A 26,468-nucleotide genomic window follows, 5' to 3' on the forward strand; every position below is an offset into this window, starting at 1 on the left:
CTCACTGCAACCTCTGCTTCCCAAGTTCAAGTGATTCTCCTGCCTCACCCTTCTGAGTAGCTGGGACTACAAACGTGCGCCACTATACCCAGCTAATTTTTGTATTTTTAGTAGAGATGGGGTTTCATCACGTTAGCTAGGATGGTCTTGATCTCCTGACCTTGTGATCCACCCACCTGGGCCTCCCAAAGTGCTGGTATTATAGGCATGATCTATCGTGCCCGGTCCTTTTTTTTTTTTTCTAAGTAGCGACGGAGCCTCAATATGTTGCACAAACTAGCCAATGAAGATTCCTGTATTTAGGTTTTGTAGACTCCTAAGGGAGAATCTCAGGAGATGCTCTCCAAGAATGAAGACCATAAAGAAATAGGATGTGAGGGAAAGGACAAAAACATGGTGGGGACATAGGAAGGATGCCCCTTCCAGAAGATTTGGTCTTGGTCTTCCCAAAACTGTTCTTGAGGAAAGCAAACATTCCACAGTTTTTTTTTCCTTGAGACAGAGTCTTGCTCTGTCACCCAGGCTAGAGTACAGGGGTGCGATCTCAGCTCACTGCAACCTCTGCCTTCCAGGCTCAAGTGATTCCCCTGCCTCAGCTTCCCAAGTAGCTGGGACTACAGGCACGAGCCACCACGCCCAGCTAATTTTTTTCTGTATTTTTAGTAGAAACAGGGTTCTGCTATGTTGGTCAGGCTGGTCTCAAACTCCTGACCTCAGGTGTCTGCCCACCTCAGCCTCCCAAAGTGCTGGAATTACAAGCGTGAGTCACTGCACCCAGCTGTAAACATCATATATTCTGACCAACCCCCCTTCTCACAACCTCCTGTCCCCTCAGGCCAGCTTCTGGATGAGCTGGGCCTCTTCCTAAAGGCCCAGAATACCCCATCCCCCACCTCCTTGTTCAGTCGGTCCACAGTCCTGTCCAGCAAGCGCTTCTGCTCCTCCAGCTCAGCCTTGCTTCGCCTGAGCACCTCCCTCTGCTTCCCTTCCTCCTCCAGGGCCCGGTTCAGTGTCTGCTGCTCCTGCCCCAGGCGGGCCAGCCCCCGCTGAGCCTCCTCGAGGCGTGCCTCCAGTGCCCGCTTGGCAGCTGCCAGACTCCCCTCCTCCTCCTGGGATGCATTCAGGGCCTCCTCCAGCTGCTGTTTCTCTGTCTGAGAGGTAGGGAAGCAGGGTTGGACTGAGAGAAGGCAAAACTTGGGTTCAATCGTTTGGAGGTAGGTAGCTGGGCAGGAGAAATGAGGTATTTATGAAAATGGTGCACAATGAAAACAGGTTCCTAGCAAAGAAATCAGGACACAGAGAGCAAGCGAAGGGCAGGAGGTAAGAGACAAAAATACCAGTGCAAAGACTGGAACATTGGTGCCAAAGTATACTCCAGGAAATAAACCCAAGGTTCACAGAGGGTTTGGGAAGGCAAAACAGATGCCCGCTAGGGCAAAATAAAACTGATGGCTGAGTATTTGGCATAGGAGTATTGCACCAGGGCTGAGCAGAGAGGGCCGGCAGGAAGTCGACACTGTGGGCAGAGGCACTGACCTCCAGCCGCTGCAGCCTGTCCCGAAGTCGCGCCTCCACCGCTTCCCCACCATCCACCAGGCCTCGAGTCTCCTTCAGCTGCTGCTCCAAACCCAGGATGCGCCGGCGGAACTCGTCATTTTCCTCCTGGGTCTCCCGAAGCGTTGTCTCCACTGCGGCCCGCCGCTGCCCCAGCACTGCTGCCTCTGCCTCGGCCACCATCTTAGCCTAAGGACGGTTCCGGGGGTGGCGGCTCAGACCCCAGGGCTTGGGGAGAGAGGTGCTGCCACCAGCCAGACGCTTCCCTGAGATCCCACCCCTACAGAGATGCAATGGGTTTCACCAGGTACAGCAGCCTCCCCTGCCAAATCCTGGCTTCTTTTAACCACATGCCTAGGACCCAGGAGCTGATCAGTACATACCCACGACAGGTAACTTTCCACACCCTTTGGGTCCTCAGCCCTCCAGACACCCTCAGCCTCCACCTCCTAAGCCCTGGGCCCACTCCCCTTGCCTTGGAAGCCTCTTCACAGTTCTGTCGCAGTTGCTGGAGGGTCTTTTGCAGCTGGAAGTTCTGTTCTTCCAGCTCCCGACCTCGATCAGCCTCAACCCTCAGGACCGCCAGCTGTTTCTCCAACTCCCGGTCCCGGTGTCGCCCAGCCACCTCCTGGCTCTGCCGTTCTGCCTGCAGTTCCTTAAGCTCCTCCTGTGTCTGGCGCAGCTCCTGGAAGGAAAGGGGAATGGTGATGGGGCACCTAGAGCCAGACTAAGATACCTGAATGTGGAGAAGCGGAAACTCTCCTACATTGCCAGGGGGAATGAAAACTGACGTGGCCACTTTGGAAAGCAGTTTGACAGCTTCTCAAAAAGTTAAACAGGCATTTACCATTTATATCACCAGCAATTCCACTCTTAGGTAACCCAAGAGAATTGAAAATGTGTTCACACAAAAAGTTACACGTGAATGTTCATAGTAGCATTATTCATTACAGCCCAAATGTATAAACAACCCAGATGTCAATGAATTGATGACTGGACTAAATATGTTATACCAGAGTAGAATGTTATTCAGCCATAAAAAGTAAAGAAGTACTCATACTTGCTACCACAGGGACAAACCTTGAAAACGCTAGGCTAGGTAAAAGAAGCCAGACTCCTAAGGCCATATATTATATGAAATATCCGGAATAAGCTGGGTGTGGTGGCTCAAGCCTGTAATCCCAGCACTTTGGGAGGCCGAGGTGGGTGGATCCCGAGGTCAGGAGTTCAAGACCAGCCTGGCCAAGATGGTGAAACCCTGTCTCTAGTAAAAATAAAAAAAAAATTAGTGGGGCGTGGTGGCAGGTGCCTATAATCTCAGCTATTTGGGAGGCTGAGGCGGGAGAATTGCTTGAACCTGGGAGGTGGAGGCTGCAGTGAGCCGAGATGGTGCCACTGCACTCCAGCCTGGCCAACAGAGACTCCATCTCAAAAAAAGAAAAAAGAAATAAAAAGAAATATCCAGAATAGGTAAATCTAGAGACAAAAAGTAGATGAGTGGTTGCCATTGGGTGGGAGGAATTATTGCTAATGGGTATGAGGCCTTTTGCAGGTAATAAAAATATTCTGCAATTAAATAGTGGTGATGGTTGTACAACTTTGTTAATATAATAAAAACCACTAGATTGTAAACAAAGATGACTTTTATACCATGTAAAACACAGCGTGGTGGCTCACACTTGTAATCCCAGCACTTTGGGAGGCCAAGGTGGGCAGATCACAAGGTCAGGCGATCGAGACCATCCTGGCCAATACAGTGAAACCTCATCTCTACTAAAAATACAAAAAATTACCTGGGCATGGTGGCATGCACCTGTAGTGCGAGCTACTCAGGAGGCTAAGGCAGGAGAATCACTTGAATCCAGGAGGTGGAGGTTGCAGTGAACCGAGATTGTGCCACTGCACTCCAGCCTGGGCAAAAAAGCAAAACCCCCCCTCAAAAAAAAAAAAAAAAAAAAAGAACATGAAGGGAGAGTACATGAAGGTATGGCTAATAAGACTGGTTGTTTAAAAAAATATAGTATGGCCATGGGATCTCTAACTGTATGCATGAGCAACCTGGAGAGACATTGACAGCACAGGTCAGATCAATGCCTGCAGCTGCCTGTCGCCTTTCCTATAATGCTTCAGGAAAAACACACATACACACATACACATATGATCTAAAACCAAAATATGTGACACAATAAATACTGGCACAGCTCTGATTTCTTTTAAAAAGAAAATTAAAATATGAGTTCTGGTTCTAGTTATTAGCTACTTCGGAAATTCAGAAAGTACCATAATTAGGCTAAAGGGTTATATGTAACCTTTATATGTAAGACCATATACTCTGGTGTATGGTCCATATACTTGACCACAGAAAGTTAGAGACCAGCCTGGGCAATGTAAGACCATATAGTCTGCTATTTTTCTTTCTTTCCTCTCTTTTTTTTTTGAGGGGGATGGAATTTCACTCTTGCTGCCCAGGCTGGAGTACAGTGGCACAATCTCAGCTCACCACAACCTCCACTTCCCGGATTCAAGTGATTCTCCTGCCTCAGCCTCCCAAGTAGCTAGGATTACAAACATGCACCACCATGCCCGGCTAATTTTTTGAATTTTTAGTAGAGAAGGGGTTTCTCCATGTTGGCCAGGCTGGTCTCCAACTCCCTACCTCAGGTGATCCGCCCACCTCAGCCTCCCAAAGGGCTGGGATTACAGGCATGAGCCACCTCACCCAGCCGCTTTTTCTTTCTAGTAAGTTTTGTTACATTAGTAACCAGGCCATGCCAACACAAGTATTCCAGTCCATGTGATGATATTTCTCAATGTAAATTAATAAGCTGAAATTCTAATGGTAAACATTTCTTCATAAATGTAGGTAAGAGTCCCCTCTGAAAGACAAAGCAGCATTTGCCATGCTGACCCAATTAGATTTCTGAGCCTGCAAAAATGACCCTGGAGTTTCACAAATCAACTTAAATGCTGCCACCCATGACGTCTCTTGGGAGGCAGCCACCAGCCTTTGGCTATACCCCAACCTGGCTTCTGAGAGCACTTTCCATTAGAAACCTCTTTGCTCAGTCTACGGCCATGCCACCCTGAAGACGCCTCATCTCGTCTGATCTCGGAAGCTAAGCACGGTCAGGCCTGGTTAGTACTTGGAAGGGACAAACCCTATGCTCAATGAGGAAGACGAGTGCTGATGTGTTGGAAAGAGATCAAGCTGAGCAAGCAGGATGAGGCCTGGAAACCAAGCACACAGGAGATGGCCACACTAGCATGGAGGCCCTCATGGAAAGGTAAGACAGGTGTTCATCACCCTTACCTCCCATTCTGCCCCCCAATTCCCAAATACCTTCTTGAGCACCTCAACCTGGCGAGTATCTCCAGCACTAGCTCGGGCCTGCTCTAATTCCCTCTGCAAGACCTCTATCTTCTCTGCAAGCTCCTCTTCCATCTCCTCCTTCTCCATTCGCAGCTGCAGGAGTCTGAGTGGGCAAGGTAAAACAAAGGGGAAAGGGAACAGAGTAAGGCCACATGCCTGGGGGAGGTTAGCATGGCAATGAAACCCACCTCTCTGGAGGCGAAAACACTGGGCACCCACTCTCAAGAGGAAGGAAGGTGAACACGGAAAACAGCGGTTTGAGAAATGGGAGAGTAAGCGAATAGCACGGATACAAAGGAAGTGAGCCGGGTGTAGTGGCTCACACCTGTAATTCTAGCACTTTGAGAGGCCAAGGCAGGCGGATCACTTGAGCCCAGCCTGGGTAACATAATGAAACCCTGTCCACAAAAAATTCAAAAATTAGCCGGGTATGGTGGCGCATGTCTGTAGTCCCAGCTACTCAGGAGGCTGAGGTGGGAGGATGGCCTGAGCCTGGGAGGTGGAGGTAGCAGTGAGCCCAGACTATGCCACCACACTCCAGCCTGGGCAACAGAGCCAGACCTTGTCTAAAAAAAAAAAAAAAAAAAAAAGGAGAAAGGGCCGGGCACAGTGGCTGGCACCTGTAATCCCAGCACTTTGGGAAGCCAAGGTGGGTGAAGTCAGGAGTTCAAGACCAGCCTGGCCAAGATAGCAAAGTCCCATCTCTACTAAAAATGCAAAAATTAGCCGGGCGTAGTGGCATGCGCCTGTAATCCCAGCTACTTGGTAGGCTGAGGCAGGAGAATTGCTTGAACCCAAGAGGCAGAGGTTGCAGTGAGCCGAGATCATGCCATTGCACTCCAGCCTGGACAACAAGAGTGAAACTCTGTCTCAAATTAATTAATTAATCAAAATCAAAAATTAAAAAGAGAAAGGACGTGGGATATGAACCATGGGCAAGTATTTCTGAGAGAACCAAGCTCCTTACTCCTGCTTGGTGGCTCTAAGCTCCTCCTTGTTCTTCTGGAACATGCTCTGCCAATGCCCCGTCTCCTCTGAGGTCTCCTCCAGTTCCCTCTGCAGCCCTCGCACAAGGGCTGACATCTTCTGCCTCTCAGCCTCCAGCACTGCATGGTCCTAGAGAAGGGGAGAGTTGGACACCAGAAGGCTCAGAAGGAAGCGGTCACTCCAAAGCAAAGTGTGAGTGTGTAGAAGGAAAGGCTTAGACCCAGTGGGCACCATGCCAGCTGCACCCCCTGACACCCTTGTGGTACGTGGTACAATGCTAGCAGAGGTTCTCTCCTCAAGTCACAGTCTACCTTCTATCATCTACAGGAAAACTCCCCCAGTTATTTCCCCTTGAGACTTTTTATTTTGGGGGGGACAGAGTCTTGCTCTGTTGCCCAGGCTGGAGTACAATGGCACAAAATCAGCTCACTGCAACCTCCACCTCCTGGGTTCAAGTGATTCTCCTGCCTCAGCCTCCCAAGTAGCTGAGACTACAAGCATGCACTACACCCAGCTAAGTTTTCGTATTTTTGGTGGAGTCGGGGTTTCTCCATGTTGCCCAGGCTGCTCTCTGACTTTCTGAGGTCAAGCAATTCATCCGCCTCGGCCTCCCAAAGTGCTGGGATTACAGGCGTGAGCTACCCCCTCAACCTCCCCGGACTTCTGTCATACAATCTCATGGTAATTCTGGCCTGTACTCCTTCACTGTGCCCTTAGAGTTTTCCTGGCCAAGGCTTTCAGCAGATCTCACATGTGTCCTTTAGGGGGAGTTTCCAGTTGCAACCATGAGAAATCCAAAAGCACCAGATGCCCAGGCAGCCTTGCTCCCCAGCAGCACCCTTCTCTCTCAGACCCTGCTCTGGTCACATGCCTGCGTTGCATCCTGCATGCTCTTGCGGAGCTGCTCTGTGTCTCGCTGGCACTGCTGCCGCACGTGTTCCACCTCCTGGTCACGGGAGGCCACCTCCTCTTTCAGGGCCCCCTTCAGGGCTGTCAGCTCCCGCTCCCGCAGCCTCAGCTGCTCCTCTACCCGCTGTTTCCCCTCCAAGACCTCTTCCAGAAGTTCCCGGGTCTCTAACAGGTCCTGGAGAAAGTAAAGGTAGAAGTGCAGGGGTGACTATATTAGGATCCATCTATTCACCAATTCACTGAGTCAAAAATATTTATTGAGCACCTTTGTGTTAGGCACAGTAGCAGATGCTCTAGTACCAGCACTAGAGCGCGGCGTGATCGATTTCCTTTATCCCAACTCTATTCCCAACCCACCCCCAAATCTGCCTGAAAGCACACTAAGGAGTACCTACAATCAGCCACCCGCTCCTCACACTTTGGGGAAACCATGGATGAGCAGACTCGAGCATGATCCAGCTGAGAAAAGCAGAGGCTGGGGCACAGGACCCCAGTTACCTTCAGTAACACCTCCTTAGCAGGCTCAGGCCCCTGGACCTGTTTCAGCTTGTTCTGCAGCTCCACCACCTGGGTCTCCAGTCCATGTCGTAAACTTTCACCCTGGTCCAAGAGGCGCTTCATGTTCTGGAGCCTAATAATAGATAACATGATTGCACACTATGTGTCAGGCAGCTTTCTAAACACATCATATGTTTTAATTCATATTTATTAATTCATTTAAACTTGCTTCGTTCAGGTCTTGAAGAGGCCGCCCCTGACCCTTACAACCTGTTCCCCAGCAACCTGGCCCTCCTGGTCTGCCTTACCCTGTTGTACTTACTGCCTTCTCACAGTTACAAGTTTACCTGCATAATATGTTTGTTTACTGTCTGTTCCCTCTCAGTAGAAACTGAACTTCTGGAGAGCGAGCCCTTCATCTGTAGGGTTCACCAATGTGCCTTGGGTCCCTAGATTAATGCCTGTCATAGCATTCCTGATGAAACATCTGCTGAATGGATGAATGAATCCTTACAATGATCCTGTGAGGTAGGTACTATTATTAATTCTATTTTACAGCTTAAGAATCTGAGACAGGCCGGGCGCGGTGGCTCAAGCCTGTAATCCTAGCACTTTGGGAGGCCGAGGCGGGTGGATCACGAGGTCAAGAGATCGAGACCATCCTGGTCAACATGGTGAAACCCCGTCTCTACTAAAAATACAAAAAAACATTAGCTGGGCATGGTGGCGCGTGCCTGTAATCCCGGCTACTCAGGAGGTTGAGGCAGGAGAATTGCCTGAACCCAGGAGGTGGAGGTTGCGGTGAGCCGAGATCGTGCCATTGCACTCCAGCCTGGGTAACAAGAGCGAAACTCCGTCTCAAAAAAAAAAAAAAAAAAGAATCTGAGACAGAGGCAAACCCAGGTAGCTTAACTCTAAATCATGCACTACCACCATTACTGATAAAGAAGGTAGAGAGAAAAGTCCTAATCCTGTCCTTAAACCAACACTGCCCCTTTGAGCTTCTGGAGATTTCCTTCTGTCTCCTTCAACCCTGGGGGCAAAGTGGGAGTGGCCTCTAAGCTGGGCCTAGGCCCCCACCAGCTGCACTCACTCCTTGTGGCTCTGCTGGGCCTCCCCCTTCCTCCTCTCCAACAGCTCCTGCAATTGGCTGCACTCTTCTGTTTTCTCCTCCAGCTGCCGCTCCAGCCCAACTCGGGATGGCTCTAGCTTCTGCCGCTTCTGAAAAAGGGAATGGGAGGACAGCAGGTGGAGGGTGGGGAAAGCCTCTCAGAAAGACTCTGAATAGGGCTGGGCAGTGGCTCATGCCTGTAATCCCAGCACTTTGAGAAGTCAAGGCAGGCAGATCACAATATCAGGAGTTCGAGACCAGCCTGGCCAACATGATGAAACCCCATCTCTACTAAAAATACAAAAATTAACTGGTCATGGTGGCGGACGCCTGTAATCCCAGCTACTCGGGAGGCTGAGGCAGGAGAATCGCTTGAACCCAGGAGGCGGAGATCGCACCACTGCACACCAACCTGGGCGACAGGGCAAGATTCTGTCTCAAAAACAAAAAAAAAACACAAAAAAAGACTCAGAATAATGGGAATATCTAACAGTCATTGGACACTTGCTGTATGAGAGACACTGTACTTGGGACCTTATGTGTATTATCCACATTTAATCCTCATAACTAGCCTTGGTACTTATAATGATGTAAAATATGCCCACAAATTATCTGACCTTTGTTTCAAAAGACAAAGACTAAATCTGTTTGCCTCAAGCATGGGCTTGATGTAGAGACTTCCCTCTAACAAACACAAAAAGGAGGATATGATGCATAAATTCTGACATTAGGTCATAAAAAGGCATTGCAGCTTTTCTCCTGGATCACTCGCTCTGGGAAAAAATAGCTGTTATATTGTGACAATACTCAAAAGCAGCTCTGTGAAGAAGGCCAAACTGCCAGAAACTGAGATCTACAACCAACAGCCATTTGATTAAGCCAGTTTTTGTTTGTTTGTTTTTTGGGAGAGTCTCGTTCTGTTGCCCAGGCTGGAGTGCAGTGGCGCGATCTCAGCTCACTGCAACCTCTGCCTCCCAGGTTTAAGCAATTCTCCCTGCCTCAGCCTCCCAAGTAGCTGGGATTACAGACACCCACCACCATGCCTGGCTAATTTTTATATTTTTAGTAGAGATGGGTTTTTACCATGTTGGCCAGGACGGTCTTGAACTCCTGATCTCAGGTGATCCGCCTGCCTCAGCCTCCCAAAATGCTGGGTGCAGTTTCTGAGACAGGGACTTGCTCTGGCACCCAGGCTGGAGGGCAGCAGGGCAATCATAGCTCACTGCAGCTTCAACTTCCTGGGCTCAAGCAATCCTCCCACCGCAGCCTCCCAAGTAGCTGGAACTACAGGTGTGTGCCATCACAACTGGCTAATTTTTTTGTAGAGGCGGGGTCTCACTGTGTTGCCCAGCCTGGTCTCAAACTCCTGAGCTCAAGTGGTCCTCCCACCTTGACTTCCCAAAGTGCTGGGATTATAGGCATGAGCCATCACGCCTGACCCTGAGTAAGCCATTTTAGAAGCAGATCCTTCAATTTACTTCTTTTGGCCACAGCCAGAAACTTGACTGGAACCTTAAATAACAGACTCAGAGCCAGAATTACGCTATGAAGCTGATCCCTGGTTCTTGGTCCTCAGACACTGGGAAATGTTTGCTTGTTTGTTTGTTTCAGACAGAGTTTCGCTATTGTTGCCCAGGCTGGAGTGCAGCGTCACAATCTCGGCTCCCTGCAACCTCCGCCTCCCGGGTTCAAGCGATTATCCTGCCTCAGTTCCTGAGTAGCTGAGATTACAGGCATGTGCCACCACACCCGGCTAATTTTGTATTTTTAGTAGAGATGGTGGTTTCTCTATGTTGGTCAGGCTGGTCTTGAACTCCCCACCTCAGGTGATCCGCCCACCTTGGCCTCCCAAAGTGCTGGGATTACAGCCGTGAACCACCGCACCTGGCCAGGAGATGTTTAAGTAATTTGTTACACAGCAATAGATAATTAATACAGTACTATCATAACCCCCACTTTAGGAAACAGAGGCTTAGAACATTTAAAGAACTTGCCCAAGGTCAGTTACACAGCCAACAAGTAACGGAACCAGGATTTGAACCCAGTTAGTTTCGCTCCACAGCCAACCACTTAACCATTACACTACAGTGCTGGCCAAGAGACAAAGGAAGTTACAATCCAACATTTACTGAGCACCACACACAAAGCAATACTGTGAAAGGCAGAAGACACATTTTTAAAAAGGGTACACTGACTTTAGAATAAAACTGACCTGGATTTTTTCATTCCTCTCTGCAACTTACTGAGGCAATTTACTTAGCCTCTCTGATCTTCTGTTTTCTCATCAGAAAAGGGTCCAGAATAGGTATTCACAGGGTCACTAAGATAATTACAGTACCCAGGATAACACATACTACCAAAATTATACTCAATAAATGATAGCTACTACTATTGCCATTATTTTGATGATGATTTTTAAAAAATGAGGCACAAAGAAGGTAAGTAATTTTCTTAAGTTTTATACAGCTACTAAGGGGCAGAGCCAGGATGGGAGCTCCCAAAGGGAGTGGAATGGAAGGTAGGTAGATTCCTCATGTGCTCCACCTCCCTAAGCCCCAGAGAACCCCAGAAGTCCTTGCTGGAACTGGCACACACTCTTGTCTCTTGTCTCATAAGACACAGACATGCTTGTTCCATTGCTTGGAAGAGTCCGCCCAGCCCATCTCCAGGCCAAGGCTTTCTCCCCGCGTTCCTTCACCTCCGGCACCTCTAACCTGTCCTCACCTTCACCTCTTCATCCAGCTTTCGCTGTAGCTCCTCCACTTTTCGGGTAAGCTCGCCCTGCCCTGCCACGGCCTTAGAAGAGCCAGAAGAAACCATCTGCCAGAAATACGGGGGGTGGGGAGGAAGGGAGTGAGTCCAAGTCGGATCCCCTGAGGCCCTCAAAGCCCTAACCTTGACCCTTGCTCCCGTCCAGAGAAGACCACTCACCACTAGAGGCTGCATCTTCTCCAGCACCAAACTAACCTTCCTCCTCACAGAGGTTTCACTTTCTGAGCTTCTAGAGGATAAAAGGGTAGAAGCAAGGGTTAGGGGAGGAAAGAGGTAGCAGACATCAGGAAAGGGTAAAATCAGGGAAGATGGGGAACAAAGCTAGAAGAAAAAGGGAGGGGTGTGCCTCTGCTGCTGGGGGGGGTGGCCCCACTCACCCCTCCCTCAGGATGCCATAGATGGTAGCCTTCATATGGTCCACACTGTCTGGTGGGGCTGCCTCCTGCTGGTCCCGGAGGAGGTCTGGAGTTGATTTGAACTGTTTAAAAAAGAAAGAAAGAAAGAAAGAAACAGGAAGATTAGGCCAGAAACATGCATGGGGTTCAGATGGAGTAAAAGTGGCAGTCTCGGGTCAAGGCCCCTCAAGCCTGATGAACGACTCTGAAGTGCAGCAAAGAAGACGTGCTGCAGAGGCCTGAGCAACAGGCCAGGGAGAGGCCAACGCAGAGACTCCTCCACACTATTGCTGCAAACCAGATTCTCCCCAACAAACATCTCAACCAGCTGTGCCGCAAGTGATTTGTCACTAATGGCGGTTAGCATGCTAGAGGTGATAAATAATTTACTCTTAAAATGAACTTAGACACATGCCTGTGGTCCCAGCTACTAGGGAGGCTGAGGTGGGTAGATCACGAGGTCAAGAGATTGAGACCAACATGGTGAAACCCCGTCTCTACTAAAAATACAAAAATTAGCCGGCGTGGTGGCACGTGCCTGTGGTCCCAGCTACTCGGGAGGCTGAGGCGGAAGAATCGCTTGAACCCAGGTGGTGGAGGTTACAGTGAGCCGAGATTGTGCCACTGCACTCCAGCCTGGCCACAGAGCAAGACTCCGTCTCAAAAAAAAAAAGAAAAAGAAAAAGAAAAACATACTTTTTATGTGCAAGCTCTGCAGAGAAAAATAACAAAGAGGAAAAAAAAATGAACTTAAGTTTCACTCAAAGTAAAGTGGCTCCCTTACTTACGTTCCTGAGTAGGAGAGAAAGGTGTGGAATTTTAGCAACAGCACCAAGGAAACTGCTCCTATCCTCCAAGCCTGCCTTATGTATGCTGCGGACCTAGCAAATGCTGGTGGCTGAGCATAATACATGGTTGTGGCAATGACAACTAGGTCCAAACTTGTGAATAATGATTTTTTAGCTCGATCCATTTTCTTTTTTTTTTTTAATTATTAGTATTTTTTTGTTTTTTTTTTTGTTTTTTTTTTTTTTAGACGGAGTTTCGCTCTTGTTACCCAGGCTGGAGTGCAATGGCGCGATCTCGGCTCACCGCAACCTCCGCCTCCTGGGTTCAGGCAATTCTCCTGCCTCAGCCTCCTGAGTAGCTGGGATTACAGGCACGCACCACCATGCCCAGCTAATTTTTTGTAGTTTTAGTAGAGACGGGGTTTCACCGTGTTGACCAGGATGGTCTCGATCTCTTGACCTCATGATCCACCCACCTCGGCCTCCCAAAGTGCTGGGATTACAGGCGTGAGCCACCGCGCCCGGCCCAATTATTAGTATTTTTTTAAAGACGGGGTTTCACCATGTTGGTCAGGCCGGTCTTGAACTCCCAACCTCAGGTGATCCACCCGCCTTGGCCTCCAAAGTGCTTGGATTACAGGCGTGAGCCACCACACCCAGCTGCTCACTCCATTTTCTTTAGAATTTTACCTATGGAAATATGTTGTGCATGTGAATATCACCTATTTTTTGGACAGATACAGTGGAGAACAAAAGGAGAATTTCTGCCTAGGCTACCTGAATTAGCAAAGAGGCCTATGGCTGGTGGCTAAAGGCTGATGAGAAGGGAGAAGAGGCTGACAGTTGGAAGCCAGGGAGAGGCTGGGTCTGACCTGCAGCATGGTAGGGTCCTGTGCTCTCCCCCGAGGCTCCTCAAAACTCTGAAGGACCCAGTCCTGAGTCTGACGGGCACGGCTAAAGCCACTGAGAGGGCTCGGGCTCGGGCTCGGGCTTGGGCTCTGTCTCTGGGCTGGCTGCTTGGAACTGCCCACATGGTTGGCATATTTTGTGTTAGGGTTCCAGTGGTTGGTCGACTGGCGCTCCCGTTCCTCCAGGGTGTCCCGTGGGAGACGGCTGTCCAGGCTCTTGCTCCGTTTGCGCTGTTCAGGGGGTAGCATCCGTGTTCGGCGGCCGGTCCGGCCCCGGGCCTGGCCCCCAAGTTGACTGTCAAACTTGTTGATGAGTGAGTCCACTGAAGACAGGGGAGCAGTGTCAATGGTGCTGCCCGGGGAAGCCACTTTTGGGGCTAGGTCCAGCATGCTGGTGCTTCTGTTACTAGGATCCATTGGGCCAGGGCCTGCCAGAGAGGCCTGGGACTGGGAACGGAGTAGCTTTCCATTCCACTGGGACCCAGGATCCTCATCAGATGTGCTGCTCTGCGAGGGGGCAGGAAATCCCCGGACCTGAGAGTAGGGGTTCTCAGGGAGTTCTGAATCTGAGCTCAGAGCTCCCGAGGCTCCTTGGTCATTGGCCCCCTTGATTTGGACCCCAAAGGAGTCGCTACCTTTCTCCCCACTGTTGAGAACCACAAAGGGCTGTCCAGCGATGCCCTGGACACGCACAGCAACTCCGTAGGTACTGGCTCTTGCATCCTTAGCTGGGCGTCGTCCACCACGACGTAGGGTGCCCATCTCGGCACCACTCACTGGCTCTGTGATGAAGCGAATCTGGACTCCATGGTCTACAGGCCCCCGGGGCTCAGCCATGTTGGGTGCCTGCTCCATGAATAGGAGGAGTCCTAGAAGATGAAGAAATGAGTTTAGGCTGAAAGACTTAACTAGAAACTATGAAACTTCTCCTTGTTTCATAGTAGAAACTTTAGTTTGTCCAGCTTTAGTGGGGCTGACTGCCCTGTCAGTTCCTACCAGATAAACCACGGATTCTCAGGCTGACGGGAGGCCCCTGGAGAGCCTTTTAACATGCAGGTTGCTGGACCTAATCTCCAGAGCTTCTGATTCAGTAGGTCTGGGTTGGGAACTGAGAATTTGCATTTCTAACCAAGTTCCCCTGGTGATACTGATGCTACTGGTCCAGATACCACACTTTGAGACTCACTCACCTAAAAGAATCCATTTCCTCTGATACAGCCCTGGGGAGCTAGGCTTTGTTAAAAGTTTAAAGATTTTGCTTGATGGCCAGGAGCAGTGACCTGTAATATCACCACTTTGGAAGGCCAAGGCACGCAGACTGCTTGAGCTCAGGAGTTCAAGACCAGTCCGGGCAACATGGTGAAACCGCATCTCTACACAAAATACAAAAGTTAGCCGTGCCTGGTGGCGCACTCCTGTAATCCCAGCTACTTGGGAGGCTGAGGTGGGAGGATCACTTGAACTCGGGAGAGGCTGCAGTGAGCAGTGACTATGCCATTGCACTCCAGCCTGGGTGACACAGTGAGACACTGTCTCAAAAAAAAAAAAAATTTTGCTTGATCTTCATACATACACGTAACACTACCATGTGCCTTCCTTCCCACCTCCCCTCCAAGTGAAAACGGAACCCACACCCTGCTGAATAGATATCTCCATCTCATTCGGGGACCTTCTCTCCCAGAGCTCATTTAAAATTTAGAAGACCTCAAAGTGTATCATCCCACTTCTGGAAAGGTACTTAAAAAAACTGAGAGCAGTGATGCCTTTGAGGTGGAGGAAGTAAGGACTAGGAACAGGAATGGGAGGGTCTCTATTCTCTGGAAGAGCAGAAAGGAGTGGACTTTCTTACTGTGTATCTTTTTGTCCCTTTTGAATTTGGAACCATGTGGGTGTCTTATCTATTCAAGAAAAGATTTAAATATGGTTTAAAAGCTGTGCCACTCCAAGGAGCCCAGGTCAAGTAAACTTGTCTCAGCTAAGAGCCAGAGCCAACACTATCCATAGGCCAGCTTCCCAGGTCCACATTGCTCAAGCTCAGGGTCAGCAAATGGAATGTATTCCAGGTATGCTCTGGCTCCAGGAACTTGGGGGAGAGATTATCTTCCAAGCAAATAAAAAAAATGCAGCTTCCCCACCCCTTCCGCTAGTCTCTACCAGAGCCTAGCACCAAACTGGAGGAGGAGCCTCTAACGTGCCAGACAGAAACACAAACATACCCAACTCAACCTCCCCATGGAGTTCTGGGCCAAGGAAACTTGGCAAGGCCCCTTTCAGAGACCGTAAAGCGCTAGCAAGCCAGGAAACGAGTGTGAGATGAGAAGGGAGGGGAAGGGATGGGAGAGGCAGAGCTACAGGTGACAAAGGGCTTGGTGGGGAAGGCCTCCTATCTAAAGAAGAGCATTCTTAGAATTCCCAGCAATTTTCAAGAGAAAAGAACGGGGAGGGAAGATCCCTTTATTAGGAATAATTCTTCATCTTTTTGGCCCTGGGACTCCATGAGAAAATGATGAAAGCGATGCACCCTCTCCCAGGAGACAACACACACAAACTTTTACCACCCCGTCTTAAAAGGTGTGTGAAGGCAGAAGGGTAGAATAATTCTCCAAGCCACTCGTCCAGTAGAAAATGCATTGGACTAGAGTCAGGATCTGGTTTGGATTCCTATCTCTGCTCCTCACTTGACGTATCCAACCTCAGGCAAATCATAACTTCTCTGGTGTGGTGGCTAATGCCTGTAATCTCAGCACTTTGGGAGGCCAAGGTGGGCGGATCACTCAAACTCAGGAGTTTGGGACCAGCCTGAGCAACATGGCAAAACCGCAGCTCTACAAAAAACACAAAAAAATTAGCGGGGTATGGTGGACACACCTGTAGTCCCAGCTACTAGGGAGGCTGAAGCAGGAGGATCACCTGAGTCCAGGAGGTCACTGCTGCAGTGAGCTGTAATCACAATACTGCACTCCAGACTGGGTGACAGAGTGAAACCCTGGCTCAAACACAACGACAACAAAAAACCCACAACTTTTCAGTTTCCTCATCTGTAAAATAGATATAATACCACCGCAAGGTTATTATCTGTCAGAATGAGATAATAAACAATTATATGGGTATACACAATAATAAAAAAAATTACCAAGTTATACACTTAAGACCTTTGTACTTTATTTAGGCCAAGCAGGGTGGCTCATGCCTGTAATCCCAGGACCATGGGAGGCAGGCGGATCACCTGAGGTCAGGAGTTAGACAACAGCCTGACCAACATGGTAAAACCCTGTCTCTACCAAAAAATACAAAAATTAGCTGGGCATGGTGGCAGACGTCTGTAATCCCAGCTACTGGGGAGGCCAAGGCAGGAGAATTGCTTGAACCCAGGAGGCAGAGGTTGCAGTGAGCTGAGATCATGCCACTGCACTCCAGCCTGAGTGACACAGCAGGACTCCATCTCAAAAAAAAAAAAAAAAAAAAGATTTTTGTACTTTATTGAACTTGGGTACTAATTTAATAAAAAGGAGATAAAAGACAAGATAGTAAGCATGAAAACATCTAGCAGTGTGACGGTCACAAAGCTGACAACAAATATCATCCTTCACACATGGCACTTCGTCCAAGAGGCACTTTCTGGCTTCACCTGGTTCATAGAAAGATGTCAATTCGGCCGGGCATGGTGGCTCACGCCTGTAATCCAAGCACTTTGGAGGCCAAGGCGGGCGGATCACCTGAGGCTGGGAGTTTAAGACCAGCCTGACCAACATGGTGAAACCCCGTCTTTATTTTTTTTAAAATAATAAAAATAAAAAAGAAAAAGAAAAATGTCACTTCGGCTGGACGTGGTGGCTCACGCTTGTAATCCCAGCACTTTGGGAGGCCAGGACAGGTGGACCACAAGGACAAGAGATCGAGACCATCCTGGCCAACATGGTGAAACTCCGTCTCTACTGAAAATACAAAAATTAGCCGGGTGTGGTGGCGCATGCCTGTAATCTCAGGTACTTGGGAGGCTGAGGCAGGAGAATCGCTTGCCTAGGAAGCAGAGGTTGCAGTGAGCCGAGATCGCACCACTGCACTCCAGCCTGGCGACAGGATAAGACCCTGTCTCAAAAAAAAAAAAAAAAAAAAAAAGAAAGAAAGAAAGATGTCACTTCTTCAGAGAAGCCTTCCCTGACCACCCATCCCACAAACCAGGTCACTTCTCACAAATCAGCCTCCCACAAACCAGGTCGGATCCACGTCACACGCTATACAGTTGTCCTTCAGTAGGTTTACCCCAGTTTATATTTACACATTTACTGGAGTAATTATTTCCTGTCCATCTCCCCTACTTGATAATAAGCTCCTGGAGGGCAAAGACCATGGCTATCAGCTCACCACTGTGTCTCCTGGTGTTTGGCCACGTGGTAGATACCAGCAGATATTTGTTAAAGGCTGTATCCTGAACTAAAGCCCACTTGCACAGCCGTGGGGAGATTTGCCCAAGACAAATCTACTTTGCCTTAGTAACAGGACCTCTTAGTAACAGGACCTCCTCCTGATTCAGACTTGCTGCCCTACGTAGTCGTGATCTTAGAACCAGATGTGCCTAGATCGCCAGCTCTCAGAAGCCACATGATTTATTCATGATGCAGTCTACCCTGTCAGTACATCTACTGATCTTCCAGATCCAGGTCAAGGAGTTCCCAGCCTAGGCCCAGGAGAGGGCACAGCCCCTTGGACAACAGCACTAAATTGCTCAGAGGCAGTGTTGAGCACTCCCCCAGGTCCCAGGTTAGGTTAGTTCCCCAGCCTCAATCACCTTCAGTCCAAGGACATGTGGATCAGGGGCCAGGAGGGCTAAGGGATCTTCAGGGTAGGTCAGAAAACAGGGCTCTAAATGATTCAACATGGAAAACCCGAAACCTACCCGCCTGCGGTTACAGAGGACAGTGGGGTGGGACCAAGGCAGCAGGGCAGCTCTGAAGCCTTGCGTAAGCCCCAGAGGCAGGCAGGTAAACAGTGATCAAGGGCCAGGCAATGTGGAGTCCAGGGCCTGCGCCCTCGCCAGATGCCTGACCCTGCTTTTCTCTCCCCTGTCACATGCCCAGGGCTCTCCGCACCAACTGTACTCTGGGAACAGACCAGACCACCAGCTAATTCAGCTGCATCTGTCTGCCTCTGTCTTTCCAGCCTGCAAGGAGAGGGATAACACTACACCTGTACCAGACAGCCACTTCTCCCTGAGTTACTCATTAGCCTGCCCTGCCCCAATTCCATCACCTCTGGCCCAGCCATATGCATCTGGTTTCCAACTAGGAGTGACAGGGTCTCTGGACTCCTAGCAGGAAGTGGGGGTGGGGTGGTTTCGGGTGTTTGGAGGAAGGACTGATTCACACAGGGCCAGGCAATATGCTAGATGCTGGCAGATTTAGAAAATGGGAGAACTGGAGGTATAGAGATTAGAACCCCCTCGGAGGAAACAAGGAAAGAAAATGGTCGAAATGGAAAAGGACAGCTCAGTGACCTTGATCACTCGGCACCCTTTTTCTCATAGTCACAGAGATAAGAAGGTTCCCCGTAGATCCAAAAAAAGTCTCCCAAGTGGACTCCTGGCTAGGTCCACTGAAAAAGCAGAAACCTGAGAGCCAGGCTAGAGCTGCTTGGCCAGTAGGAGAAAAACACAATGAGGAACTGGGCCCCTGCAAACTGGCTGGACTGGTTTGACAGGCAAGGGAAAGGGGAGGGCCAGGGAGACTACACTGGCAGCTTGTAAAGCAGACCAGAGAAATTCCACATCACGGAGGAGGCAAAGGGGCAAGACCATGGGCAGGGGCACTCCGGCATGGATGGCAAAGCCAAAGCTCTGAAGGAGAGGACAGAGGGCAAGGAGGGAACAGGCAGGAGGAGCAGATGAACAAGAACCTGGTGACAGGCCAGTGTGTGACAGGGAGACTTTGTCTCCCTCCACCCCTCCCTTTCAAGTTCCCAAAGTTGTACAGTATTCCTGATCCCACCCTTGTCTTGGCTGCCTCCCTGGCCCTCAGTTTGCCCCTCCCTGGCACAAAGAGAAGAGCCCTACACCCCCCTCACCTCCCACAAGGGAAATGGCATGCAGGCCAGCCTGGGAAACACAGGAAGGGTTCTAGGAAGCCAGAATCCTCTTAGAGTCGGGCAAATCTCTGGATTAGCGGTCCCCCAGAGCCAGCCCCCAGACTCCCAAACATCCAGGATGAAAGAGATGCAGAGGTATGTGTAGGCAGCCCGTCCACAAACATAGCGGTTGCTAATTATTTCCCAATTACAACAACCTTCCTCAGGCAGGGCTTCAAAGGGGCCAAGCTAAGGTTGACTCTAGTTCCCTTACCTGCCTAAGGCAAAGAAATTTGCCTTCAGTCTTGTCTGGGCCCTAAGGTGCACCTTGCATCTGTCCCGGGGATTTGGAGTTACAATTCCCCCAGTCTGGTGGTCTCCTGATGAGTCCTGCCTATTTCCTGCACCTAGTGCCTGCTGCCATTCTGACAGCCACCACAGTTCAGGACTCAGGGATGCCTGGGGGTGTTCAGGGAGTAATGGGGATACGTCCAGACATCAAGGAAATTGTGATCAGGCTCCCAACCCTTATCCAATGGTCCCCATCTAGAACCACAGAAAAAGATGTGTACTTGGAGGAAGGGTTTGACATCCGCCCCCAGAAAGTGACCTCCTGAGAAATAAGTATTAATATTTCTCAACATTTCGCAGGCCCAGGGGTCTATGCTTCCTCATATCCCTCTCTTGGGGAGTACTCTCCCTCTCAAGAGGAAAAAGGAACGATTCTCCCTGGCACGAAAGCAAAGGACAGAAAGTGAAAGCCTAATGGTTGTATACCTGGCAAAGAGATGAGGGTGCCCTCTCATCTGCCCCCAGTGTCTCTGATTCGCAACTGCCTACGGCTGGAGGTGAAGAGCTAGGGGAAAGATCCCACACCTCAGAGCCATCTCAAAGCCATCGGGAAGGTGACAGCGGCCAGCTGAGACCGGAGGACGCAGGAAAGAACCTCAGGCAAGCAGCACCTGCAGATGCTCGCCCCTGACGAGTCTGCACCCCAGGCAGCAGCAGCTCCCTGGCTCAGCTGGGACTAACTCCTTCCCCCAGGCCCCGCGGTCTCCGAGAGAAATTCTGCCCCTAGGGCTGGCGTCTGACCTCCAGAGAGATCTGGCGCTGAAACGCTTTCATGCCCTGGGAACAGCCTTCGCCCCAGGTGCCCCTCGCCTGGCATCTTCCCAGCCAGCTGCATCTGGAACCTCAGGGTAGGGGCCGGCTTGTAGTACCCCACCCCGCCGCAACCTCCCCTCCTCCCGTCTGCCACTCGGCACCTGTGCCCTGGAGAGGGGCATCTCACATCGCCTGGATGCCCGCCCTCACAGGTAGCCCTGAGGGCCCGCTTTCCTTTCGGGTGCCTTGGCCCCCGCCGGACCCACTCACCCTGGCCGGGCTCGGCGCTCCCAGGCTTGCGCTCAGGCTGGGGCTGGAGCTCGGGCAGAACAGCACGCGCGGCTGCGGCCCTCCCCCTTGTCTTCGGCGCTCTCTCCTTTCTCCCCCTCCCACCAACCTGTTGCTCCGCTGCGGAGCTCCGCCCCCGCGGGCCGTCAGCGCCCGCTCCGCCCTCCCCCGCTCCGGTTGGTCCGCTTCCCGCAGGGGGCGGGGCTTCAACCGCGGGGACCCGGACCCGGGGTCTCCAGCCGCGAGGGGCGGGCCGGGTCACGTGGAGCGGCGGGCTGCTGAGGGCCCGCGCGGGCGGCGAGGGGCGCGGAGGCCATTTTGGGGGCGTCGCGGTGGGCCGCCAGTGACCGCCGGCCAGAGCATCTTCTGGGTTCTGCTGGAAAGCAGCCTCCCGCCTCCGGTTTACTCCATGGGAATCGCCGCCCAGGGCCATTTCTGTCCTTCACCTACCTCTGCAGGAACCAGAATGCTCTTTCGTCACTTTCTGCAGAAAATATCTCCGTTGTTCGCCGACATCAGAGCCTCCTGCACCTCAGCTGGTCTCCCTTTTCCCTGACCTTAACCCGAACCCTGATTGTGGATTCTTTTAGACCAGTCTTTTTTCTGAGACTGAGTTTTGCCCTTGTTGCCTAGGCTGGAGTGTAAATGGCGCGATCTCGGCTCACTGCAACCTGCGCCTCCCGGGTTCAAGCGATTCTCTCACTTCAGCCTCCTTAGTAGCTGGGATTACAGGCTCGCAGCCACCACGCCCTGCTAATTTTTGTATTTTTAGTAGAGACGGGGTTTCACTATGTTGGCCAGGCTGGTCTCAAACTCCTGACCTCATGTGATCCACCGCCTCGGCCTCCCAAAGTGCTGGGATTACAGGCATCAGCCACCGCGCCTGGCCTGGATTCCCTTTTATCTCATGGCCTCCACAATCATTTAACAGCCTGACATCTTCTTCTATGAATATTTATCACTTTCTAGTTAATAACATATAATTTTAAAAATCATTTTATCATTTTGCCTCCCGTCCTACGGTAAGCTCCACCTGAGCAAGGATCTCTTGTTCTGTGCCCTGCTTCATCCCAAACTCCTGCAATTGGGACTGGCACATATTCGTGCTTAATAAACATTTGTTGACTGAATGAATGGGAACCGGGGACGCAAACTGTACCTGAATAAGAATGGCCTTCGTTCTAAATTGAAAAAGACTCAACCCCGAATTGTAAATCCACCTTAGAGTTAGCCCCTAGAGAAGTAGGATGCTGATCCCAGTTTCGAGAAGAGTAAAGCCTAGGGGCTCTGCAAACTGCAGGAACCCGGCTCATGCCAGCAGCAGTTAAAGCAACATTAAAGCTGGCTTCCTATCTGTTAACCGTTGAGATATGTAAAAAAGAGATTAACTTAGTTTACGTTGCTGGGCTCAGGATTTTGTTTTCATTTAGTTACAACAAATATTTACCCTGTACCTGTTCGAAGTAGAAGAGGAATCTTCGAGGCAGCCGCCAAGTCCGGTGTGTTCTCGGGAGCTCTTTCTGCCCCTCCCCCAGCCTTCAGAAGCTAGGTTGGGTCCTACAGGGTAAAGTCCACTTACCAACTCCTTAGCTGGGATGCAAAGTCTCTGCATTCCAGAGGAAGCTGTATATAAGGATTGGGGCCATCAAACCAGCCCTTGCCCTGGGAAGGAACAGCAAAAAAAGATGTAGTGGGTGTGGGGACAGAAGAGGAAATGTCCTTCCAGGATGGCCACTCCTGAACACTGGGGTGGCTTTCAAAACACTTTTTTGTAATTTTTATTTTAATGGGCATCCCCCTGAACGAGAATAGGTTCAGAGACACTCCCATAGGATAGTATTTGTTTGTTTGTTTTTATTGTATGGAGTCTTGCTGCGTTGCCCAGGCTAGAGTGCAGTGTTGTGATCTCAGCTCACTGCAACCTCCGCCTCCCAAGTTCAAGCAATTTCCAGCTAAATTTTTGTATTTTCTTTTTAGTAGAGACAGGGTTTCACCAGGCTCCTGTCAAACTCCTGTCCTCCAGTGATCCTTCTGCCTCGGCCTCCCAAAGTACCAGGATTTCAGGCGTGAGCCACCACGCCTGGCCTGTTTTGGGTTTTTTTGTTTTTGTTTTTGCTTTTTTTTTTTTTTTTTAATTGAGACAGAGTCTCACTCTGCCACTCAGGCCTGAGTCCAGCGATACAATCTTAGCTCACTGCAGCCTCCGTCTCCCAGGCTCGAGAGATCCTCCCACCTCAGCCTCCTGAGTGGCTGGGACTTCAGGCACACACCACCACACCAGGCTAATTTTTGTATTTTTAGTAGAGATGGGTTTCCGTGTTGCCCAGGCTGGTCTTGAACTCCTGACCTCAAGCCATCTGCCTGCCTCGACCTCTCAAGATACTGGGATTACAAGCCTTAGCCACTGGGCCCACCCAAGTTTTTGTAAGTTTTTTTTTCTTTTAATGTGGGATGTTTAATTGACACAGATATTGGAAAGGCAGAAGCTCCTAAACTCTCCTAGATAACACCTTAACAATTAGGATACTTAGTGTATTTGTAGTAAATACCAACTTGGGTGGTTACCTGGCACCATGGACATGGATTACAAGGATAAGTGGGAGCCTCTGAGTCACTGCCTTCGTCATCTCTTCCTCAAGGAAGCACTCAGTCTGAAAGGGACACCCAGGCACAGGCGACAAAGGCAACACCCTGGTCTTTTTCCAGAGTTCAGAAGAGAGGCGATCCTTCTCCTTAAGAAATGCTACAGGGCCAGGCATGATGACTCACACCTCTAATCCCAGCACTTTGGAAGGCCAAAACAGGAGGATGACTTGATCCCTGTAGTTGAATTGTTTGAACCCAGTAATTCAAGACCAGCCTGGGCAACAGAGTGAGGCCCCATCTCTATTTAAAAAAAAAATTTCAAAAAGCAGATAGCAAAACTGGCCAGTTTATAAATACAACAAAAGCAGAAATTACAGCAAATATAATATCCAGAAAGCAGAACTAAATAACACTGATAGATGTTCAAGAGAGTTGTTTTATTTTGTGAAATGGGATAATAGAGAAAGTTTGGTGTAAATCGGAGGTTTCACCGAAGAAGTGGATTTGGAACCAAATTCCTCTCCTGCAGTTCTTTCCTGAGTTCTCCAAGACTCACTTATACCACTAACAACTGTACTGAATTGTTCTCTCAAAGACCCCCTGTTAATAATGGAATGAGGCGGGGCATGGCGGCTCATGCCTGTAATCCCAGCACTTTGGGTGGTTGAGGTGGGTGGATCACCTGAGGTCGGGAGTTGGAGACCAGCGTGATCAACATGAAGAAACCCCGTCTCTACTAAAAATACAAAATTAAACCAGGCACGGTAGCTCACACCGGTAATCCCAGCACTTTGGGAGGCCGAGGTGGGCGGATCACAAGGTCAGGAGTTCAAGACCAGCCTGGCCAAGATAGTGAAACCCTATCTCTATTTTTTTAAAAAAAAGAAGCTAGAAAAGGAGACAAGATTCAAGAACTAAGTTTAGATGGGAGAGACAGGACAAGAGTAAAAGAGAACAGTCAAATAGTCAAAGCCTGGAACTTAAAGGAGAAGGTTAAGTCTCTGTTCTGGAACCTAAATTGGAAGAACAGATATGAAAGAGTAGGGAGTTGAGAAAGTTGCGGCAGGTAACTTCAGTTCACCAGATTACTAGACCTGCCAAAGAGAAGAGATTCTCAGGGCTGGAGAATTTGTTAAAAGGTTTGGAACTGTTGGTATTAGCTACAAGCCTAAGGAAGAATATGATAAATGCCAAATCAGTGGCGCAAATGAAGTTATTACCAGGAAGCCTCCCTTTCAACTAGAATAGAGTGATTTTATAAATCACTTAGAAAAGCAGGCAGGGGAAAGGGAGGAAGAAAGAGAGCAAGAAAATGTGCAAAAGGTCCTAGGGGCAGAAAAGCATCATGTCAGTTGAGTGAACTGGAAGGTTAGCCTGTAGAGCGAAGGGACAGAGAATAGCGGTAAATAAGATGAGAAGGAAATTCTGGGGTAATTTTTTTTTCCTCACAACATGGCTGCTTACTTACAGATAGGGTAGATTTTATAAGGCCTTGAATATCAGGATAAGAAATGTGGGCTTCCACAGTATTCTAGCCTGAGTGACAGAGCTAGACCCTATTTCTAAAAACAAAGAAAGAAGGAAAAAGAAATGTGGGCTTTATTGGTAGGTAATGGAGAGCTATTAAAGGTTCTTGAGCAGGAAAGAGGCAGCACTTCAGAAGGTTAATCTAGGTCTGTATGATAAATGCAATGGTAAGGCTTGATTAAAGTAAACCCTAAAACCACAGTGTTAGCAAAAGGAGGGAAAAGCAAGGACCACTCACCCTGATACTCCTTTAGCTTATTACTCATCATTTCTCTCTTGAGCTTTGTTTAGAAATACTTTGCTCTTCAACAATAATCATACGTAATTATACTAACACTTGGGGCTTTTCCTGGCTGAGCACAATTTCTATTCTAGTTATGATTAAGGAAGATAATAAGAAATGGTCACTGTTTACACTCACTTTATATACATGTCCAATCATTGGGTATACAACTTCCAAGAGTCCCCAAAAGATATTTCTTTTTTTTTTTTTTTGAGACAGAGTTTCACTCTTGTTACCCAGGCTGGAGTGCAATGGCACGATCTTGGCTCACCGCAACCTCCGCCTCCTGGGCTCAGGCAATTCTCCTGCCTCAACCTCCTGAGTAAATTTTTGTATATTTAGTAGAGACGGGGTTTCACCATGTTGACCAGGATGGTCTTGATCTCTTGACCTCATGATCCACCCGCCTCGGCCTCCCAAAGTGCTGGGATTACAGGCTTGAGCCACCGCGCCCGGCTCCCAAAAGATATTTCATTCTTTCTGAACCATGTCATCCACTCTTCTCTCAATTTGACTAGGGAGGCAGAGTTGCAGAGATTTCATGAATGGACGTCACTGAGGCAGAGTACCAAGTCAGGAGTCAAAAGACTTGTATTCTAATTTTACTTCTGGGAAAGCTGTACTCCTAGCCAAGTCTTCAAAAATATTTGGGACTCTCTTTTCTCTGAGAATTGTGAAGATGATCCCAGATTTCTTTTCTTTTCTTTTTTTTTTTTTTTTTTAAATAAAGACTGGGGGCCAGGCGCGGTGGCTCATGCCTATAATCCCAGAACTTTGGGAGGCCGAGGCGGGTGGATCATGAGGTCAAGAGATCGAGACCATCCTGGTCAACATGGTGAAACCCCGTCTCTACTAAAAATACAAAAATTAGCTGGGCATGGTAGCGCGCGCCTGTAGTCCCAGCTACTCGGGACGCTGAGGCGGGAGAATTGCTTGAACCCAGGAGGCGGAGGTTGTGGTGAGCCGAGATCGCAACATTGCACTCTAGCCTGGGTAACAAGAGTGAAACTCCGTCTCAAAAAATAGGTAAATAAATAAAAATAAATAAACATAAAAGACGGGATTTCACCATGTTGGTCAGGCTGGTCTTGAACTCCCGACCTCAGGTGATCCGCCCGCCTTGGCCTCCAAAGTGCTGGGATTACAGGGGTGAGCCCCCACAGCCTGCCAATCCCAGATTTCATAACTGTATTGTTTCCTTTGGGTTTCTCAAAGAGGAAAAAGTCGTCTTCTGCCTCCAACCTTTTCCTTTTGTTATCAGTTGGGAACGTGAGTAAGTGTAACCAAATCTGGTACATAAAGGGTAATTGTTTGGGACAAAGCATTCC

At 49.5% G+C, this 26,468-nt stretch overlaps 1 protein-coding gene and 1 non-coding gene across 4 annotated transcripts in view; one reads left to right on the top strand and one right to left on the bottom strand.

The window, feature by feature from the left end:
* The window catches only part of CGN (cingulin), a 30,268-nt gene extending 7,983 nt beyond the window's left edge, over positions 1 to 22,285 (bottom strand). The window contains exons 1-13 of one of the 3 annotated variants that reach the window (XM_032267514.1): positions 22,199 to 22,285; positions 13,257 to 14,161; positions 11,579 to 11,679; positions 11,361 to 11,430; positions 11,154 to 11,249; positions 8,412 to 8,539; positions 7,319 to 7,451; positions 6,783 to 6,995; positions 5,892 to 6,040; positions 4,895 to 5,027; positions 2,030 to 2,239; positions 1,537 to 1,743; positions 894 to 1,151 (exon numbers count right to left, since the gene is read on the bottom strand). In XM_032267514.1, the coding sequence (XP_032123405.1) occupies positions 894 to 1,151; positions 1,537 to 1,743; positions 2,030 to 2,239; positions 4,895 to 5,027; positions 5,892 to 6,040; positions 6,783 to 6,995; positions 7,319 to 7,451; positions 8,412 to 8,539; positions 11,154 to 11,249; positions 11,361 to 11,430; positions 11,579 to 11,679; positions 13,257 to 14,147 (2,589 nt within the window). In that variant the 5' untranslated portion in view covers positions 14,148 to 14,161; positions 22,199 to 22,285. Of the gene's footprint in view, positions 1 to 893; positions 1,152 to 1,536; positions 1,744 to 2,029; positions 2,240 to 4,894; positions 5,028 to 5,891; positions 6,041 to 6,782; positions 6,996 to 7,318; positions 7,452 to 8,411; positions 8,540 to 11,153; positions 11,250 to 11,360; positions 11,431 to 11,578; positions 11,680 to 13,256; positions 14,162 to 20,726; positions 20,861 to 21,194; positions 21,259 to 22,198 lie in introns of those variants that run through there. The other 2 variants (XM_032267515.1, XM_032267513.1) reach the window with 2 other exon arrangements.
* Positions 3,573 to 3,678, top strand: LOC116542558. The gene has a single exon (XR_004265264.1). It is a non-coding gene; the product is annotated as a small nucleolar RNA SNORA44 (small nucleolar RNA).
* Positions 22,286 to 26,468: the final 4,183 nt, after the last annotated feature.

Source organism: Sapajus apella, unplaced genomic scaffold (assembly GCF_009761245.1).
Source record: "Sapajus apella isolate SASKATOON/1434 unplaced genomic scaffold, GSC_monkey_1.0 scaffold169, whole genome shotgun sequence".
Taxonomy (NCBI): Eukaryota; Metazoa; Chordata; class Mammalia; order Primates; family Cebidae; genus Sapajus; species Sapajus apella.